This window comes from Trifolium pratense, linkage group LG7 (genome assembly GCF_020283565.1).
Source record: "Trifolium pratense cultivar HEN17-A07 linkage group LG7, ARS_RC_1.1, whole genome shotgun sequence".
Classification (NCBI taxonomy): Eukaryota; Viridiplantae; Streptophyta; class Magnoliopsida; order Fabales; family Fabaceae; genus Trifolium; species Trifolium pratense.
This window is the reverse complement of record NC_060065.1, coordinates 25,859,175-25,880,463: the sequence shown is the minus strand read 5'-3', so window position 1 is coordinate 25,880,463 and position 21,289 is coordinate 25,859,175. Positions and strand designations below refer to the sequence as shown.

The following is a 21,289-nucleotide window of genomic DNA, read 5'->3' as shown; positions in this document are numbered from 1 at the left end:
CCCTGTTACAATTGTTCGTGCTTCCAAAAACAAAACTCAATCAAGTGTTGCTGAGAAGAATGTAAAGGGAAAATCAGTTGAAAAGGTGAAAGCTCCAAAAGTAAGTGACGATACTTCCCCTTCTATTGATAAATCTGGTAAAGGAAGTTCTAAGAAGAAGAGAAGGGATTATAAGTCTAGAATTCCTCTTTCTATGTCTGATCTGGTTTTTGAATCTAATGTTAAAACATCTGAGCAAACAACTGAAGAAGAATCTCATAACCCTAAATCTGTGTCTGAAGTTGTTGAAACACTTATTTCAATTGCTGGTAACCCTAATCAAGATAATTTGGGATCTGATGCTGAGAAGAGAGATCTGAATAATATGCCTGTTGATACTGAGATGGAAGACACTCCTACAGAGGTTGAGCCTAATATTGCTGAGAAATCACCAACAATTGCTGAGATGGTGGCTGAAAAATCAACCCCTGTTGTTACTAAAGAAGTTGTTATGAAGGATGTTGAAACATCCTTGAATGAGAATGAAGAAGTTGATACTGCAACTGCTGAGGAAGAACCTGTGAAGGAAACTGTTGCTGAAAAGGATGTTGAGACAACTGCCACAACATCTGAGTCCACAGATGAAGAAACTGGAACTGCTGATGAGGGTACTTCTGATAATGAAGGGGACACTCAATCTGAAGAAAGTAACCAGTCCATCCCTACAGATGAGCAAGAGGTTGAAGCTGACAAGCCTGCAGAAGCTGAGAAAGAAAAGGATGTAGTAGATGTTGATGATTATGTCACCACCAAGACTGCTGTAAAACCTACTGGTGGTATAACAAAAAGGTTGAGAAGCTGTACAGGGAAGGCTGTGGCCACTGCAAGCAAGACTCCTGCACCAAGAGTGAAAACAAAAGGTGTTGGACCAGTCAAAGGTTGGAGCAAAGTTCTCTCCCCTCCTGTCAAGAAGAAGGAGACACTGAAGAGAAAGAAGGAGTCATCAAGTGACTCAGATTATGATGCAGCTGAAGATGTTGCTAACATCTCATCTCCAAAACCTAAGAAGGCTACTATAAAGAAGGTTCCTCAAGGTATTGAAGAAGCCCCCTGTGATAACATCTCCTTCCATCGTGCTGCCTTTGCACTGAGATGGGACTACATTTACCAAAGGAGATTGGCTGTTGAAAGGGAACTGACCAAAGATGCTCTCAAATGTCAAGACATCTTTGACTACATCAAGGAAGCTGGTCTGATGAAGACAGTCTGTGACTTCAGTCCCTGCTATGAGCTGCTGGTGAAAGAGTTTCTTGTGAACATCCCTGAAGAATGTGATAACCCACTGAGCAAGGACTACCACAAAGTTTTTGTCAGAGGTAAATGTATCAATTTTTCTCCTGTTGTGATCAATAATTACTTAGGAAGATCTGTAGAACCTAAGGGTGAATTAGAGGTTGCTAATGATGTTGTGAGTGCTGAAATAACTGCTGGTAAGGTTAAGGTCTGGCCCACAAAGAAACTGATACCCACTAGTAAATTGAATGTCAAATATGCCATCCTCAATAGGATAGGGTCAACAAATTGGGTGCCAACCAAGCATGCAACCAATGTTGCTACAAACCTGGGTAGATTTATATATGCTGTAGGAACCAAGTTTGACTATGACTATGGAACCTTTATTTTTGATCAAACCATTAAGCATATTAGATCAACAGCTGTGAAGATGCCAATAGCATTTCCCTCGTTGTTATGTGGAATCATCTTGGCCCAATATCCAGACATTAAGACTGTGACTGACACTCCCAAGAAAAGGGAATCTGGTTTTACTTTTCATCATAAGCTCTTTGGTAATCACAATGTTACTGATCATGTTGGGACATCTGCTGCTGGAGCTGGTGTTATGACCAAAAGGGAGATTATTGCTGGTTTGAAAATTCAATGTCAGGACATTAATAAACAGCAGGCTGAGCTTGAGGAGAGGAAGAATGTGTTCTTGAAGATGATTGAAGGATTGGAAGCTGATGAGGTACCTGTGAAAGCTAGTGCAAATGTGGCTGCTACAGGTGATCAAAACAATGCAGATGAGGATGAAGGTTATGATACTGCTACAGATGAGGATGAAGCTTCTGATAGCAGTGATGATGAATGATTTTGTAATCTGTTTAATGTTTTACTGCACTTTGTTATTTGGTTTGTGGGTGTTTTTGCCCTGGATTTTAGCACCTTCTGAGTGCATGGTCTGTACTTTAAATTCTGCACTTTGGATACTTAACTTTCCTGTTTTGGCACATTTTGTGGCTAAAAAGGGGGAGTAGTACTTTGTTTGTTGTTTGTTTGTTTCTGCTACATGTTGTTGTGTCTTTTGTTATGACATGTTTTTAAGTAGCAGTAAGCAAGTATTCAGGGGGAGTAAAAATTTTACCCTGAGATGATGCACAAGCTGATGAAGTCAGGGGGAGTTTGCTGCTGATGGATGCTGCCCTGATTGGACGAACATGTGCTAGAAAATGTGCTCCCATATGTCACAACACCTTTGATGACATATGACATATGATATATGTTTTGCTCTGACACCACGTTTTATTTTGCTCGAGGCTAATTGATGATAACTCCGCTGCTGCTGCCTCTGATGCATATATTTTTCACCTATGTGAAATTTTGTTAAATGATGCTCTAACATTCCTTCTTTTGTGTGATCATGGTGATTTGAAGGATTGCGCTTTTTATATCTCTCAAAGGTAATGGCCTGAAATTGTTTTAGCCAAAAATTGCCAAAGGGGGAGATTGTTGGATATTTGAATTGGCTTAATTTTGCTAAAACAAATATACTAACAAGATGTTGGAAAACATGTTACAACATCATATTTATTCAAGGAAATCTCGCGCATTTATGAGAGCATCTGCTATTTATGGAAATCCACTTAAAGAGCACGCTCAATGGAGATTTGATCTGTTCAAGAATTTTAAGGATAAGATAAGACTTAATGGTACAACGGTATGATCACAATTATCCTATAAAGTCCTTAAACACTTTTGGAAAGTTTATATACATTCTTGATGAAGATCAAAAGAGAATCAGATCATCCTTTATGATTCTCAAGGAGCGTCTGAGCATTTGTGAAGAAAGAGGAGCGTGCTTAATCATTATATATACGAAGACCAAGCTCAAGACTAAGTATCTCATTGAAAAATATTAGTTCACATATTGAGTCTTTGTTGAGTCTTTTATTGTTTGATTGTAATTCTTGCTTGTGGATTCTATAACACGAGTTAAGAAGTAAGTTTATTATTTTAAGGTTACTCCTAAGCTTTGAAGTACGGAGTTTACCGTGTGTGATTCACTTGAAGCTTTTAAGCAAAAGTGAAGTGTTGTCTTGGCAAGTTGTCGCCACATCATTCCTAACATTGTATAATCAACACAGGTTGTGTTGTGTGAGTGGAAGTGAGATGGGATCTCATGTCTAGGAGTTCCTAGGCAGAAGTTGCATGAGTAGTGTCGAGGTTATAAGGCGTAAACCAGGGGTTTGCTGGAGGTTTTAGTTTAAGGCGTAAATCCTAGGGTTTGCTGGAGGTCTTAGTAACTAGAGCTATTAGTGGATTTCCTTCCTGGATTGGTATCCCCCAGAGTAGGCAGTTGGCTGAACTGGGTTAACAATTACTTGTGCACTTTATTTATTTTCTGTCAGTATTTTATATGTTATGTAAGATGTGCCAACAATAGAAAACAACATTTATCATAAAGTAGTTGTTGGGACATCTTCGGTAACATCATTCTAGTTATACCAGAATTTCACATTCAAAGCATTTGAGGTGTAATTTCCAGTTTCAATTCCTGTTCCAGTACTTGTGTTATTGACATTCTGTAAGTTTTAATTCAGTTTAAATTTGAATTGCATGATTTCAATTTTATTGTTCCTCGTATTCTACTCTGTGATGTTTTTGTTTAATATGGTTATTTATTATTTTATGATGTCTTCATCTATAATTATGTCTAGCTAAATCTATATGACTGGAATGTGAATTAGTAAGCCAAATTGGGTTCGGTGGTTAAATTGTGAATTTATTTTTTAATTCGGTTTTCTGTTTCGGTTTTTAATTTAATTAAATAATTTTGCACGACAGTGAAAATTAACAAAGGTATGAATCAATAGCGCGACAGTGTGAGATTTGTACCGGATAGTAAAAACTGGACATTAACTTTAAACACCGCGACAGCTCTTTAAAGTTAATTAAATCTTATTAGTTTTCAAAAAATATTTTTATAAATAAATGTGAGAGCGAGAGTGAAGCGTTGATTTATTTAAATATAATATCAGTTCAATAGCGCGACAGCGTGAGATCTATATTTTTAAACTAATACAGTTTTGTGAAAACTAGATTCTTTTCTAATTAATTATATTGATTTTCAAATAGTATTTTATAAGTAAATGAAACAGTGACAGTTAAACATTTATCTTATTTTTATACGATATAACTCAATAGCGCGAGAGTGTGAGACGCGTATCTTTAAATCAATATCAATTTGTTGAAAAGTACCCTTTTTCCCAAAAACTCAATTTAATTACTGAACCCTAGTAAGCTACTAAAAGTAACATTCCAGTTTAGTTAATTCTTATTATCCAATAAACTTTAATTATTTTTTAAAACCCCAATCCAATTAATATTCAGCCTTAACCTTACAATATATTAAAAACATTAGCGAAATATTGAAGAATAGTCTCTGTGGGATCGATAATTTTTTATAACTACACGATACATCTGTGCACTTGCAGAAAAATCGCAACAGCAGCACAGTCTGCAGCATGTGTACCCTCAAACAGTCTAAAATCAAAAGACAAATCACAACCTCTCTTACTAGGAACATCATCCTTAGTACAAATGTCAGGATGTTGAGCCAGAATAATGTCACACATCAGTGTAGGAAAGACTATAGGCATCTTCACAATACATGACTTACCATGCAAAACAGTTTCATCAAGAATATAAGAACCAAAGGCAAAAGGTGATCTGGTCCCTACAACATATATAAACCTAGCCAAACCTGTAGCCACAGTATTGGAATGAGTAGTTGGAGCCCAGTTGCAGTTTTCATCAATCCAGCTGCATTAATCAAATCAACAAGCTTCACTTAAATTCCTTTCCACAGCAAGCTCCTCAAAAGCTTCTTCTTTGGCTCAGAGGGCCCAGTAATCTTACTCCACTGTCTTTTAAGACCATAGATTTTCTTTTCCTTGGCAGTCTTGACAGGAACATTAGAAACAATTACACCTTTACCAGCATTGCTCCTTAACTTCCTAGTACTAGAAGCAGGAGTCCTCTCAGTAAGGTTGAGATTGTCCACATAAATAACATTTGACTCTTTCTCAGCAGATTCATCAACATTCAAAGGAACAGACATAGTTTTACCACTATCATCAACATAAGGGATCACATAGATATGATGAACAAAAACATTATCAGTAGTAGTTGCTTCAGAACCCTTTTCTTTGTTAGAAACAATAACATTATCTGGAGACTCGGGTATAACAATGTCATCCAAATTTTCCCGTGCTGCAGATGTTGTAGCATCATGTGCAACATCTTTCTTAGGAACACTCTTCTTGACATGTTCCAACACAGAGTCATCTTTGACCTCAGTTGGAGCGCTAATATCATTACCAACAAATGTTAAACACAGCAGGGGAGAACACCACATAACTTTCTCTGACAAATACTTTCTCACCACAAGAAACATCCTTATCATCAACAAACACACAATTCTTACCAAATCTTCAGATGTTTCAACATTACCCATAACAGCGTGCATTACTAAATAAATTGAAGAGAAAACTGCACGCCACACTTGCAATAATAGCTATAACTCTTCAGATAGGCAAATCCCAAGTTTGCCTCGCAATTTTTCAAATTGGACCGCATCTAGAGCCTTAGTAAAAATATCAGCCAGTTGTTCTTCAGTTGCAATATGCTCAAGAGTTATAATACCTTCTTCAACAAGATCTCTGATAAAATGGTGCCTATAATATCAATATGCATCGTCCTACTATGTTGGATAGGATTCTTTGAAATATTGATTGCACTAAGGTTATCACAGTACAATGCCATAACATCTTGTACCACATTGTACTCCAGCAACATTTGTTTCATCCATAATAGCTGGGAGCAGCTACTACCAGCATCTATGTACTCAGCTTCAGCTGTAGATAAAGATACACAGTTCTGTTTCTTGCTGAACCAAGATATAAGATTGTTGCCTAAAAAGAAACAAGCTCCTGAGGTGCTTTTTCTATCATCTGCACAACCTGCCCAATCAGCATCACAATACCCTACTAGCATAGAATTCTCACCATGAGTATACAGGATCCCATAGTCACATGTACCATTCACATACTTCAAAATTCTTTTCACTTGAGCAAGATGACTCATCTTTGGCTCAGCTTGGTACCTAGCACATACTCCTACAGCAAAGGTAATATCAGGCCTGCTGGTTGTAAGGTATAATAAGCTTCCTATCATGCTTCTATAAAGACTTTGATCAACATCAACTCCCTTTTCATCTTTGGTAAGCTTTAAATGGGTTGCTGCAGGTGTTCTTTTATGAGCAGCACTTTCCATACCAAACTTCTTCACTATATTTCTTGCATACTTGCTTTGGGAGATAAAAATAGTATCTTCCATCTGCTTTACCTGGAGCCCAAGAAAGTAGGTTAGTTCACCTACAAGACTCATCTCAAACTCAGACTGCATTTGCTGCACGAAATGTTGTACCATCTCACTAGACATTCCTCCAAAAACAATGTCATCAACATAGATTTGTGCTATCAGAAATTTGCCTTGATCTTCTTTCACAAATAGAGTCTTGTCGTTTCCTCCCTTCCTGTAGCCTTGACTAATAAGAAACTCAGTCAATCTTTCATACCATGCTCGAGGTGCTTGTTTTAATCCATATAGAGCTTTCTTTAATTTGTAGACATGATTAGGAAAGCTTGGATCAACAAATCCTTTTGGTTGTTCTACATATACTTCTTCATTTAAGTACCCATTGAGGAAAGCACTTTTCACATCCATTTGGAATAACTTGAATTTTAGAATGCATGCCACTCCTAGAAGTAATCTAATGGATTCAAGACGAGCAACCGGAGCAAAAGTCTCATCAAAATCTATCCCTTCAATCTGTGAATATCCTTGTGCAACCAGCCTTGCCTTGTTTCTGGTCACAGTTCCACTTTCATCAGACTTGTTCTTGTAGACCCATTTGGTACCAATTACATTTGCATCTTCTGGTCTAGGAACCAAGTCCCAAACTTCATTTCTCTTGAACTGATTTAGCTCTTCTTGCATAGCATTTATCCATAACTCATCAGTAAGAGCTTCCTTTACATTTTTAGGTTCAAACTTAGACACAAAACAAGCATTAGAAACTAAGTCGAGTGTCCTTCTAGTAGTAATTCCTTGATTAGGATTACCAATAATCAGGTCTGTAGGATGATTCTTTTGAGTACGAGTAGAAGGGCCTTTCTTTGGAGTAGCAGAGATTTGTTCAGATGTAGTAACCTCTGTATCATTCTTGGATTCATTAATAGTTTCAGAATCTTCACCACCTGTTATAGATGCTATAGCATCTTCTGTATCATCTTCAGCAGTTTCACTTGAGGTGTCATCTATTACCACATTTATAGACTCCATCATGGTTTTGGTTCTATTATTATATACTCTGTAGGCTCTGCTATTTGTTGAGTATCCCAAGAATATGCCTTCATCACTTTTAGGGTCCATTTTGGTTCTTGGTTCTCTATCAGACAAGATGTAGCATTTACTACCAAACACATGGAAGTGCTTAACAGTAGGTTTCCTCTCTTTCCATAATTCGTACAAAGTAGTTGTAGTTCCAGATCTCAGGGTGACACGATTATGGATATAACAGGCAGTATTCATAGCTTCTGCCCAAAAACCATGTGAAAGCTTCTTTGCATGTAACATTACCCTTGCAGACTCTTGTATAGTTCTACTTTTCCTTTCTACTACACCATTTTGTTGTGGTGTAATGGGAGATGAGAATTCATGTATGATGCCTTCAGAGGCACAGAAGTCAGAGAACCTGGAGTTTTCAAACTCCTTACCATGATCACTCCTGATCCTTAATACAACATTGTTTTTCTCCCTTTGAAGTTGAATACATAGATCTTTGAACACATCAAAGGTTTCTGATTTCTTTCTAATAAAATTTATCCAGGTGTATCTAGAAAAGTCATCAACAACAACATATGCGTACCTTTTACCTCCTAAGCTTTCAGTTTGCATAGGACCCATCAAGTCCATGTGTAGAAGTTCAAGAACTCTGGTGGTGGTCAGATGCTGCAGCTTTGGATGTGGCATCTTGGTTTGTTTTCCAATTTGACAGTCTCCACATATGCTACCTTCTTCAATTTTGAGATTTGGTAGTCCTCTGATGGCTTCTTTAGATATTGTTTTCTTCATGCTTCTTAGATTAAGATGACCAAGCTTTTGGTGCCATAGTTTTACTTCATCTTCTTTAGTGTTTAAGCATGTTGACATATTTGCTTCTTCTTGGGGAACCCATAGATAGCAGTTGTCTTTTGATCTGACACCTTTCATCAAAATCTCACCTTCGTTATTTGTAACCAAACATTCAGACTTGGTGAAGTTTACTTTCATTCCTTGGTCGCATAGTTGACTAATGCTTATCAAATTTGCAGTCAATCCTCTTACTAACAGCACATTGTTTAGTTTAGGCAAGCTATTACTTCTGAGCTCCCCTATCCCAACAATTTCTCCTTTTGCACCATCACCAAAGGTTACAAAGCTGGTTGAATAAGACTTTATACCGACAAGAAATTTACTTATTCCGGTCATGTGTCTTGAACAGCCACTATCGAAGTACCAGTCTTCCCTTGATGAAGCTCTAAGTGATGTGTGAGCAATCAGAGCAGTAATCTCTTCTTCAGGTTGAGTTGTATCACTTTTCTTCTCATTTTCACCTTTAGGTTTCCATTCTTGTTGAGTAGGGGCAGTTGTGGAAACAGGTTTGTGCTGAGGACGTCTGTTAGGGTACCCAAATAGTTTGTAGCAGTAAGGCCTTATGTGCCCTTTTCTACCACAGTAATGACATCTCCAAGCATGGTGTTTTCTTCTATTTCTTGACATGGGATGCTGCTGATGATGTTGCGGCTTCGGATAAGGCATCCTTTGCTTCTGAGTTTCTCTAGGATCCATGTACATGAGGTCAGGACTATATTTTTTGAATTTGTTGACATTCTCATAGCTAACCCCAATATTCCTAGGCTTTTGAACATTTTTCTCTAAGATTTCCTCCAGTTGACCATCAGCCTTATGAAGTTTGTCAAGATGCTCATCATCTTTATACAACATGTCAGAGAATTTTCTCAGCCGCCAAATGTCAGCATTTAATTTTTCAATGACTTCCTTAGCTTCTTCAAGATCAGAGGATAGATAATTTACCTTCTTTTGAAGTTCCTCCATCTTTGATATATTCTCAAATTTTTCTGCTTTTAACTCATTGATGGTTACCTTTTGTTTCTCAATAACCCTGCAGATTTCTTCACTCTTAGAACAAAGTTCCTTGTAGGATTCAGCAAGCTCTTCATAGGTTACCTCTCCATCATCAGATTCTGTATCAGATGTAACAATACCTGTTAAGACTGAGATATGTTTAGCAGTTACAGATGCTGTATCATCTTCTGAATCATCATCCTCAGACCAACTGACAGTTAGCCCTTTCTTTGTTCTCTTCTGATATGTTGGACACTCAGGTCTGATGTGACCATATCCTTCACATTCATGACATCGAATGTTTCTGTTTAAGTTTGATTTTTCATCACTTTTAGGCTTTCCTTGATTTTCATTGTTGCGCATAGTGCCTGGAGCATTAATTTTGAAATTTGATTTGGGTCTCTTATCCATTCGTTTCAGAACTTTGTTGAATTGTTTTCCCAATAACACCATGGCCTCAGAAATGCTCTCATTAGATTCTTCTTCATCCTCCAGTTCTTCTTCATTATTTTTAGATGAGAAGGCAATGCTCTTATTTTTCTTTTCACTTCTTCCATTTGCAACACTTTCATAAGTTTGGAGTGATCCAACCAGTTCATCCAGCTTCATCTGAGATATGTTTTTGGCTTCTTCCATAGCTGTGACTTTCATATCAAATTTCTTTGGAAGAGATCTGAGCATTTTTCTTACTAACTTTTCTTCGGGAATTTTCTCCCCCAAAGCATCAAATTGATTATCATAATCTAGAATAGTCATATGAAAATCTTGAATTGTTTCCTCATCCTTCATACGTAAATTTTCAAACTGAGTAGTAAGGATCTGTAATTTAGACATTTTTACCTGAGGAGTACCTTCATGAACAGTTTCAAGAATCTTCCAAGCTTCCTTTGCTGAGACACATTTTTTGATCATGTAACACCCCGAACTAACTACCCTTAAAAGACGTGATCTTAAAAAAACAACTTTTTAAAGATAAGTAGCCGGAGCGCTACGGAAAACATTTTCAAAACGATCGTGCACATGACACGAAACGTCGCAGCGAAAAACATTGATAAAGGATTTTCAAAGCAATGAACATAATAGTTCAAAAGATAATTCATTAACATAAAACATAAGTTAAGATGTTCGCATCGATATACGACGGAATACAAACGATCCCCGACTCGATGTTACAAAATACCAGAGCACTAATATACATCACGACCAAACTAACTTAACAAAACTATACAAAGGTAGCCTACACTAGCTCCTCACAAAAAGTGCTCCACAACAAAAGGGTCTGCAGCTAAAGCTCGTCGAGACCTCGACCTGAATACCTGAACCCCCAAAGGTCCAGCACATAACAAATAGGTAGAGAGTTAGTAAACATAATCACATACATACGAATATAGAAACGCACCTATATTCAACCTATCACGTATTACTAACTCACACACATGCCTCAATAAGTAATACACCAGATAATACATACTCACAAATACACAACCAGATAGTTTCACGTCGTTTCGGACAACACAAAGAACTCACGTAACACATAACACATAATTGCACATTTACTCAAATGCGACTAATGCCAAACATTCAATGTCATGCCAACCTAGACACGACTAATGCATGTGGTACCATCTTCTTTATCAAGGAACTTACCAATGATATTCTTCTTTATTGGACAAGTCCAATATCCTTCTTTATCAGACAAGTCTGATATCCCTAAATAATGCATGAATTTATGAATGTCATGCATTTACCAAACATATGATAATCACTTAGCACGAAGCTACTGCTCATTACATGGATAACATAATCCATTAAACTTCTTTATCAGACAAACTGATATTCTTTTTTATCGGACAACCCGATATACAAAATACATATACTTCTTTAACATTTTATATAAATGCCATCACACAACACAATTATTAAACATATAATAATTCAAAACCAAAACAAAACCAAATACATGGATATACTCACTTTGTACTATAACTAATTGCATACGCGTGCGAATCATATAACGATTAACAATAAGCATTAACAGCATCAACATGTATCAACAATCATGTAAGGATACCCTTAAACCATGTTACAAGTGCCTAATTACACTTACAACTATTAACAAAAGTTGCAGGTTCAGTACTGTTCGCTAAGCGAAGCAGTAGCGAACAGGTAGCGAACCATTCGCTAAGCGAAGATCAGTTCGCTGTAGCGAACTACGTCAGAGGATTACAGGTGCATGGCGAACAGGTAGCGAACTATGGCGAGCAGGTTCGCGTAGCGAAGCTCCTGTTCGCTTAGCGAACTACACCAGAAAATAAATATCTGTTCTTGAGTTTTCTAAGGCGGTTTAACATCCAAAACCATCAAAAATACATTTTTACAAGTTATAAATGCATAACAATTGATCAATCATGTATATACCATACATATATACATGTATTAACATTCACAAACACCAAAACACATCACACATACCAAATCATGCATCAATCTTGCAAAATAAGCAAAGTTGCATAAACATGCAAAACAATCATCAAACATATACATATTCCCTCCTAGTTGTTCATTAAGCATACTAAGATGAAAAGAACATGTTTATGATAAAGAAATTTCACCCAAACCCCAAAGAAATTGGGTGAGAGAGTTTGGGAATGGAGGCTAGACACCTCCCCTCTCTTGGATCACCCAAGCTTATGCTTAACCACTCTCACCTTGGATTGAATGATGATTCTTGGCCTCTAAATCTCTTCTCCTTGCTCGTGTTCTTCTTCTTGCTCTCCTAGGGTTTTGCTCTTGCTTCTAAGCTTACAAATTTCTAACTTCTCATGAAAAACAAGTTGTGATACTATTCATGGGTTTGACTTGGTTACTTATACCACTTCCTTAGTCATGAACCAAGCCCAATTGGCTTAGGCCCACTAAGCTTCTATCACACGCCCAAGCCCACTAACATGGCAAAGGTTTCGCTCACAAACTTATGTTCGCGATAAATAATTATACGTCGCGTAAATAAATATTTAACACTAACCCAAAATATATGCAAATATATAAAATATCGATTTACTAAAAATCGGGTCGTTACAGATCAGTTTGAAAATGTGTTTGTCTACCCCATTGTATAATGCATATAATGCTTTTGAGTTTCCCAAAGCAAGCTCATCTTCTTCTTTAGACCAGTCCTCCTCAGCTTTTAGTTCAAGTGTTGGCTTTCCATCCTTGTCCATGACCACAGGGGGGTCCCATCCTTTTAGAACAGCTTTCCAAGTTTTGCTATCCATAGATTTTAGGAAAGCAATCATGCGTGATTTCCAATAATCATAGTTGGAGACACCAACGAGAAGCGGTGGTCTGCTTACAAGCCCTCCTTCTTTGTCCATGTTGCCAGACATTCTCCCTGGAGCTCACCCTATAACCAGAAAGGGTGCCTGCTCTGATACCAATTGAAATCTGGCACGCAGTGAACACAATGCTGCACAAGATGCTATAGCATACGTTGCAGCAAGACAGTCGCAGAACACAGGAAATAAATAAATAAATTGCAGAATAATAAATAAGACAGATAGTTGTTAACCCAGTTCAGTGCAACGTCACCTACTCTGGGGGATACCAATCCAGGAATGAATCCACTATAATAGCTCTAGTTCAAAGCCCTCGACCAACACCCGGTACTTGACTTATCACCTAGACACTACCCGTGCAATCCTATCTAAGAACCTCTTAGATAATGAGACCTCGTCCCAAATTCCCTCTAACAACACGTACTATGTTGCTGTCAATAATAACGATAAGGATGGAGACACTCTCCTAGAAACTAGACCACACTCTTGCTTAAAAGCTTATGAGTGAATCACACAAACTAACTCCGTGCTTAAAAGCTTAGGAGCAGCTTACAATAAACAACACAAACCCAGTCCTAAACTTGCATCAAATCGACACAAGAAAGGCTGACAAAAGACACAAACTCTAAACCTAAAAAAACTCACACTTTGTAAACAACACGGTTTAGAATACATGAGTTGTAAAGGCTTGAGGCTTCACATATTTATAGTCTTCAATTGTCTTGATGTCCAAGTTAGGTCTTCAGACATGTACAGCTGTAGGAATTTCGGCCCAACCCTAAATTAATTTCAAAAATATAATTTGTTTGTTTCATGTTGTACCAAACAAAAAAAAACGCCAAAAATATAATATAATTATATTTTTGTTTTAAATAACATTCCTTCAGCCGACTTCAATAAAACTTGCTGAGCAAGGCTCGTTTTGCCCAGGCGCACGTGCCTGAATATATAATTGAAGCAAATCTTGACTCAGATTTGAAATAAAACTTCTGCACGAAAAACAGAGCATCAGGATGCTGTACTATAATGCTACAGCACCTCAGTCCAGCATCTGGCTGGTTGGCTTTTGCAAAATGTAGCCAATCAAAACACCAACACATATTGTATTAATTGATCATCGGTTAATATTAAATGTGCAATGTTAAAATCAAAATAATGAATGTGATTAGTGACATGACTATGGTTGTGTTTGGTTGTATTGCAAAAAAAATTGATTTAGCTGAATTGAGTTTGATAGATTTGATTTTGGTTAAAAGTGAGTTAAACAGAATTGATTTATGTTTAGATACATTAACGTAAAAATAAAGGGTATTTATAAAAAATATCAATTCTTTTTCCATTTTTTTTGACAAAATTGTTTTTCCAATTTTAAAAAACTACAATTTAATAAACTGCATAATAAATAATTTAAAAAGTGATATAAGCAAGGTTACATGAGACAATGAAATGTGAAAGATGTTTTTTTTTAATATATTTCAATATTGTTGAAGGTGTTATAGTATAAGAGTATATATATAACTTTCCAAATCACACGTGATAATAACTTTCCAAATCTCACATGATAATTATTCTCTAAATTTATGATCCGGTAGAAAAAAACCATTGATCAGGAAAGACATAAAAATATTTCGTGATGAATAATATAAAATCTCAACAATAATTTTGATACGATATACTTTTAAAATTGATGGTGCTTATCAATTATTGCACATAATTTTGATCACAATTGATATATTTGTCATAGTGGTTGGAAATATTGCCTTGTACTGAAGGGTTGTAGGTTCGAATCCTAGTCATGATAAAATTGTATTATTTTTTAATAAAAATTGCAAGATAAAATGGAGGGAAAACAGGAAAAACAAATTAGGGTTTAGAGTTTGCTTGTGTATACAAGCTTATAATATAAAAGATGTAAGAATTTTTATTATTTTTTTATAGAATATTTTTTATTCAATTTTGTAGTTATGAAATTTAAGATTTGAATATTTTTTATTAATCGGGTTAGTAGTTATGCGGTCCAAAAAGTGACACATTGCTTCGATCGGGTCGATCGCCGATCCGAGTTTTAAAACATTGGATTTAGTAGCTATGCGGTCCGACCAGTGACTCACTGCTTCGATCGGGTCGATCGTGGGGTGCCAAATGGTTTATTTTATTGTCAATTGATTTCCTAAGCAAATAAATAAAATCTGTTGACAAAAAAAAAATCCTTCAAAAAAAGCAAATAAATAAAATAAAATAGAAAAAATGACATAGGTAGTAACAAAAATTGACATAGGTAGTTTATTTAGCCATAAAATGAAGAATTTATTGTCGGGTTGTTTATGTCTCTCTGATTGAGAGAGACTGAAACCAACGGAGCCACCTCCAAAAACGGTGCGTTTTACTCTCCGCGCTCGGATTCATAATCTAGCCCTAACCCTAGCCCTAATCCTCACCCTCACCTTTCTTTCTACACCGTCGACGACGCTCCGGTCGAGTCATACCACCTAACCAATCGATTCAATCTTTCCACTCTGTTCCCTCCGCAAGACCAGATCCATCCACAACAAGAAGAAAAGAAACCGAAGATCTTGAAGGTGTTTTGGATCGGATCGCAGTGATAAACGATGCCGTCTCAAGCGGATCTAGATCGTCAAATCGAGCAGCTGATGGATTGCAAGCCTCTGACGGAATCGGAGGTAAAGGCGCTGTGTGAACAAGCGAGGGCGATTCTGGTGGAGGAGTGGAACGTTCAGCCGGTGAAGTGTCCGGTCACTGTTTGCGGCGATATTCATGGCCAGTTTTATGATCTTATTGAGTTGTTTCGGATAGGAGGGAATGCTCCTCATACTAATTACCTCTTTATGGGTGATTATGTTGGTGAGTTTTTATTTTGTATTAATTTTATGTGATTAGTGCTAAGAGAATATCAATTTCAATTGGAATTTGAATTTCGAAGCTGGAATATTTGGTATTGAAATTGAATTTTTAATTGTGGTTATTAGATCTTGTTGTACAACTGTGGTTATTTTACTATGCTGTGATATAAGAAATCAAGAATTTCAAAACTATCCAGAATCCTTCTGGTTATGATTTGTTTATACGAAGAAATCTAGAATTCAAGCCTTATTGATGAAGAATTGTTTATATGAAGAAATGAGAATCCTTCTGTTGATTGATACATGTGAAAATTTGTGAGACGTTTCTAGAATATATGAATCAGTAGGACTTTAGGAATGAAGCTTTGTGATGTCAAGAATCAGCCAGTCCTTTGACATTCTTTCCAAATTTGACAAGAACATATTCTATTTGAAATTTGAAGTATCCAAATTCTATAGTGTTCAAAAGATAGTAATTGTCTAAGTGAAAGTTATTAAGCTTGATTGTGTTTTTCTTTCAAATCTGTGGGAAGGACCAGCTTACCACCATCTTTGTGTTCTGAAGAAGTTAAAAGTTTAGCTTTAGTAAGTGTTACCCTCTGAAGCACCAAAACATAAAGTTTGTTGACATATTGGTATTGGATACTAATCAATACACACTGTGGAGTATTGTAGGTTTTTTTTTTTTAATTGTCTGTTTCTGTTATGGATTGAATATTTCATTGGTGTTTATTTTTAATTGGTGAATTTTTTACCCTGTTTTCTCTGCCAATATCACTGCTAAAATATATGTAGCAAAATTTAATCTTCATTCACATCTTTAGTTTACAGAAGATGCTGAAGGGAATGGAATTGATATTTGATACTGTTCCTTTTGTAGGAAATAGAGACAATGTTTTTTTACGACAGTGGTTTATAAATATCTATTTTTCTATTAACTATTTATTAATGTTTATCAAGTATGTTCTTATCTCTTTTTCATTTGCCATTTATAGAATCACAAATATATATTTTTCTTGTTTTATGATTTTTTTGATGCATTGATCCACGCGCACACACACACACACAACATATATCGCCCCACTTTTGAGTCTGATACTAGGTAGTCAATAGCGCGTGATAGCGGTGGGGCAGAGGCGTGCCACGATGGCGAGGCCGGTAGCGGAGCATTTAGATATCGCGACTGCTCCAGCCGATTTTGTTGGTGGCGGGTTTGCGCTCCAGCCGCTCTGGATTTTCCGCCACATATTATTTTTCTCGCTAGATCTACATTGCCGGCGGTGGCGGGTTGCAGAGCGCTTTCCAGATATATTGATTTTCTGTCCAGATATACCAATAACATGCCTTTTATGATGTATCGGGTCAAATAAATTAAACACATACTCAACAATACTACCAGTACTAATAACGTTTCTCTCATTTAATTAAAAAAATATATAAAAACGTTTCTCTCAAAAAAATAAAATCAATAACGTGCCTTTTATTCTCAAGAGTACTGTTTGAAAAATAAAACCAATAGTACTAGTATAATTAATAATAAAATATAAATTAAAACAAGGTAACAATAATGCTTCATTCATGCAGATCGTGGATACTATTCTGTGGAGACTGTTACACTTCTCGTGGCCTTGAAAGTTCGTTACAGAGATAGACTTACAATTCTCAGGGGAAACCATGAAAGCCGTCAAATTACTCAAGTGTATGCACTACTTATTCTTATTATTTATTTGTCACTCAGCACAAATTGCTGGCATTTTTGTTGTTAAGCCAATGAATTTGCTTACCATAATGCCTCATTGGCTTTTCCTGACCCAATACAGCTCAATTGTCAGTGAACCATCTATGCATAGGGTAATTATGAAGAGCTTAAGAGAAACAATTTAGTTTTTAGGGACTATAATTTTTCTATTATTTTGTCTCATCATTATTTTGATGTAATATTTAGTTTTGGGTCAGTAAATTAGAATAATAAGATAATATATGTTCCCTGTTGTTTTGAGCTGTCAATGAGATCCTGAGGATGTTTGATAAAACTATTGTAGAGTGTGGAATGAGCAGTAAGATTCATTTGTTGATATGAACATGAAACATGGATTACTTGTTGAGCTCACTTTAAATGACACAATTAACTGTTAGACAATATATACCAAGCATTTAAGTGATAGGCAATGACCCCCTACTGAGTGATAATAATGACTAATAACTAACAACTTTTAGTTACTTAGTTAGATGCCTATGAAGTAGTTATAACTTATAAGGAAGGAGAGTGAGAGAAGATGGGGAGGTATATTTTGAAGGCTTTTCTAACATGTACAAGCAAGTCAAGTCTAGCACCATGCACTACCATTTTATACCATTGGATCAACTAGACATACCAGATCTCATGCTATACCACCTACACCAAATATTTGCACTCAACACCACAATTTTAAACTTACATTGTTTTGTTTGCTACCGCCACTGTATATCAAATCTCGTAAAAGGAAGGACATTATTTTTGGACTTGGCACTTAGTTTTCTGAACACCATGCTGTCATTGAAGCCATTGATTGAAAACTGATAATGAAAAGCAATTGAAGTAGAATTTGAAATAGGAATTGAACCCTTTTTTTTTAGAGTGAATATCAGTAAGTGCTTGCTTTGTGGACTGGAAGGTAAAAGAAAATTAAGATGCAGATTAATGGCTGCTGTGCTGTAACAATTGTAATTTGGGGGAAAAAGGAAAAATAGGTCTTGTGAGCTGGGCTTGATTTTGCATTTATTAATTTTCCTTTTTGATGGCTAACAATAATTTTCTTTTAAATTTGCAAGTTAACATTTCTACTAAATCGTCACAAAAAGAGTTTCCATTGCATATAAAAGAGAAGGGGTGGAAATAGAATAAGAGGGAGAAAGATTTAATATGAAGGGAGTATCATTAGCTTTAGTGGATTTTTTTTTATCTAATTGTGAAAAATGGTCTTGCATGGTGCAAGACATATACAACTTGTGCACCATAGACATGACCTATTTTGAATTGTATCATTTTTTATTGAATGGTGAATAGCATGATTCTTGGTGTGGGAGAGTTAGGTCCTCTGTCCATAACAGTAAATGTCAACACCAATTAATCAAAGATTTGACATTGAAATACAAAAAATGTGAAAACACAGAAAATCTCTCTAAATTCTAGAAACAAAAGGTTTTTTTTTTTAATATAAAAATAAAAAAGTTTGTATTTGTTGCTTTTCCATTTTATCTATATCCTTCTTCGTCTTCTGATTTCAGGTATGGCTTCTATGATGAATGCTTGAGAAAATACGGAAATGCCAATGTCTGGAAATTCTTCACCGACCTGTTTGATTATTTACCTCTGACCGCCCTCATTGAGAGTCAGGTCTGAGTTAAATATGTCACAGAAAATTCATCTGACTAGTTTTATGCCAGCCTATAACTTCATTTATGTTTCAGATTTTCTGCTTGCACGGAGGTCTTTCACCTTCTTTGGATACGCTGGATAATATCAGAGCATTGGATCGTATACAAGAGGTTTGTGTGTAACTGCTAGCATTAATACTCTGCATTGTCTTATGATCCATTTGATAGTCAGAAAAGTATTGATGAGACTAATCGGATTGCTTGGTGATTGCAACACTTAGGCATCCTTTGAAACAACACCTAGGTATCCTAAAGTTCCTAACAACTGTAATTGTGCATTACAGGTTCCACACGAGGGACCAATGTGTGATCTCTTGTGGTCCGATCCCGATGATCGCTGTGGGTGGGGAATATCTCCACGTGGTGCTGGATACACATTTGGGCAGGATATAGCTGCTCAGTTCAATCATACCAATGGTCTCTCCCTGATATCTAGAGCTCACCAGCTTGTTATGGAAGGATACAATTGGGCCCAGGTGAGCTCATCAGTTAATTATATTTTCCCTCTTCAGGAATACCTTTCTGTGTTGGTATCTAACTAATGATTTTATATTGATAACCATTTTAGGAAAAGAATGTGGTCACTGTATTTAGTGCTCCAAATTACTGTTACCGGTGTGGGAATATGGCTGCTATACTGGAAATCGGAGAGAATATGGATCAGAATTTTCTTCAATTTGATCCAGCCCCCAGGCAAATTGAGCCTGACACTACACGCAAGACTCCAGATTATTTTTTGTAATTGCTTCATATATCTGCCCGTTTGTAGTTATTGCTTTCTGCAATTACTGTAGATGTGTTTTTAAGGAAAGAGGAATTTAACTTTTTAAGTGAACGGTGGTTATCAACATAATTCTTTCTCCTGCCGCTGCTCGTGCCTTATCTGCTGGAAACCAATATAACTGATCCAAGCCACCAATTGGTGTTTGTATATTTTTTAGAGGGGGAAGCAGCAATAACGTGGTATATCTTGTTTTGTATTTGTTTTTTTTTTTTCAAATTAAATCTCAAGTTAGAGAGCAGATGTTTTGATTCGCGACAATGATGTTCATTTGAGACTTTTGGTGGTGCCAAATGAAAGTTCAGTTGTTCATTTTAATCATGGTAGATTGGTTGAACATGGTGTTTAGGTTTAGCCAAAATGTTCTAGATTGGAATCAATGCTCTTAGGTTTAGCTGGTGCTAACTTGTTTGTTAACGTGCTAAGTACTCCTACTTAAAGGTAGGATAAAGTGGCCATCGCTATTTAGTTGATATTATTCTTAGTTATGACTTATGAAGCTGTTTTTCACCAAGTGTGTTATGCAGGATCTTTTTAATGAAGTGAGTTATGAGGCTTTCATAACTTATCAGCACGCATAAATTGTGTAGTACTATCTTTGTAATATTCAGAATTTTTTTTTTCCACCCCAACATTTAACCCTCTACCCCTACAAATAATTTGATATTCCAATTTCACCCTTTGTTTAATAGTATATGATTTTTTTTACACTATTCTATTCCAGTCGGTAAATTATTATTTTTCTCAGTTTGATAAACTTACCGGATAACTTTTTATCGGTATTCCGTTTGTAAGAATTATGTTGATTTCATGAACACAACCATAATATCAATAAAAGAAAAAGAGAATGTCCAGATTTCGTGAACATGACACGTTACGGTACAAAAATATGAAATGTTAGAAAGGCCTAACAACTACTCCTGTGAAATTCACCAAAGCTTTTACCGTATGCCCCTGCACTTAAAATAACCTCAGACAGAGTTAGTTCCACTTGAACTTCCACCAAAAGTGTCTTCCTCTCCCTTCTTTAGCTCTTGTGCTCTACCGCAATCAGAGTAGGAAATCTCTCTCAAATCACAAATACACCTACTCATAAAATCACTATAACTTTCTTCATCAGTAAAAAAAAACCGGAACACTTCGAAAAAATTGTTCTGGTATGTTAAATTTCCCAGAAATACAATCCAGAACAATTGATAATTTGTACGAATTCAATCTCATCCGGAACAGTTGATTATTTGTTCCGATTTGTTAAATTGTTCGGATTCGTTTGGCTAAATCTTTGAACCCTAATTTTTTTTTCCTGTTCAAGAGAATCCAATACAACTGTTGATTATCTCCTTGTTTGGAGAAATGAGGAACTAAAGAAGAAGACAAGGAGGGAGGCG

At 36.3% G+C, this 21,289-nt stretch overlaps 1 protein-coding gene across 1 annotated transcript; it reads left to right on the top strand.

The window, feature by feature from the left end:
* Positions 1-15,113: 15,113 nt before the first annotated feature.
* On the top strand, positions 15,114-20,219 carry LOC123895319 (serine/threonine-protein phosphatase PP2A-2 catalytic subunit-like). Its single transcript, XM_045945569.1, has 6 exons — positions 15,114-15,704; positions 17,288-17,402; positions 18,971-19,079; positions 19,154-19,231; positions 19,405-19,596; positions 19,689-20,219. Exons 1-6 carry the CDS (start codon positions 15,452-15,454, stop codon positions 19,860-19,862), a joined length of 921 nt encoding a protein of 306 aa, XP_045801525.1. The 5' UTR covers positions 15,114-15,451; the 3' UTR covers positions 19,863-20,219.
* The last annotated feature ends 1,070 nt before the right edge of the window (positions 20,220-21,289 follow it).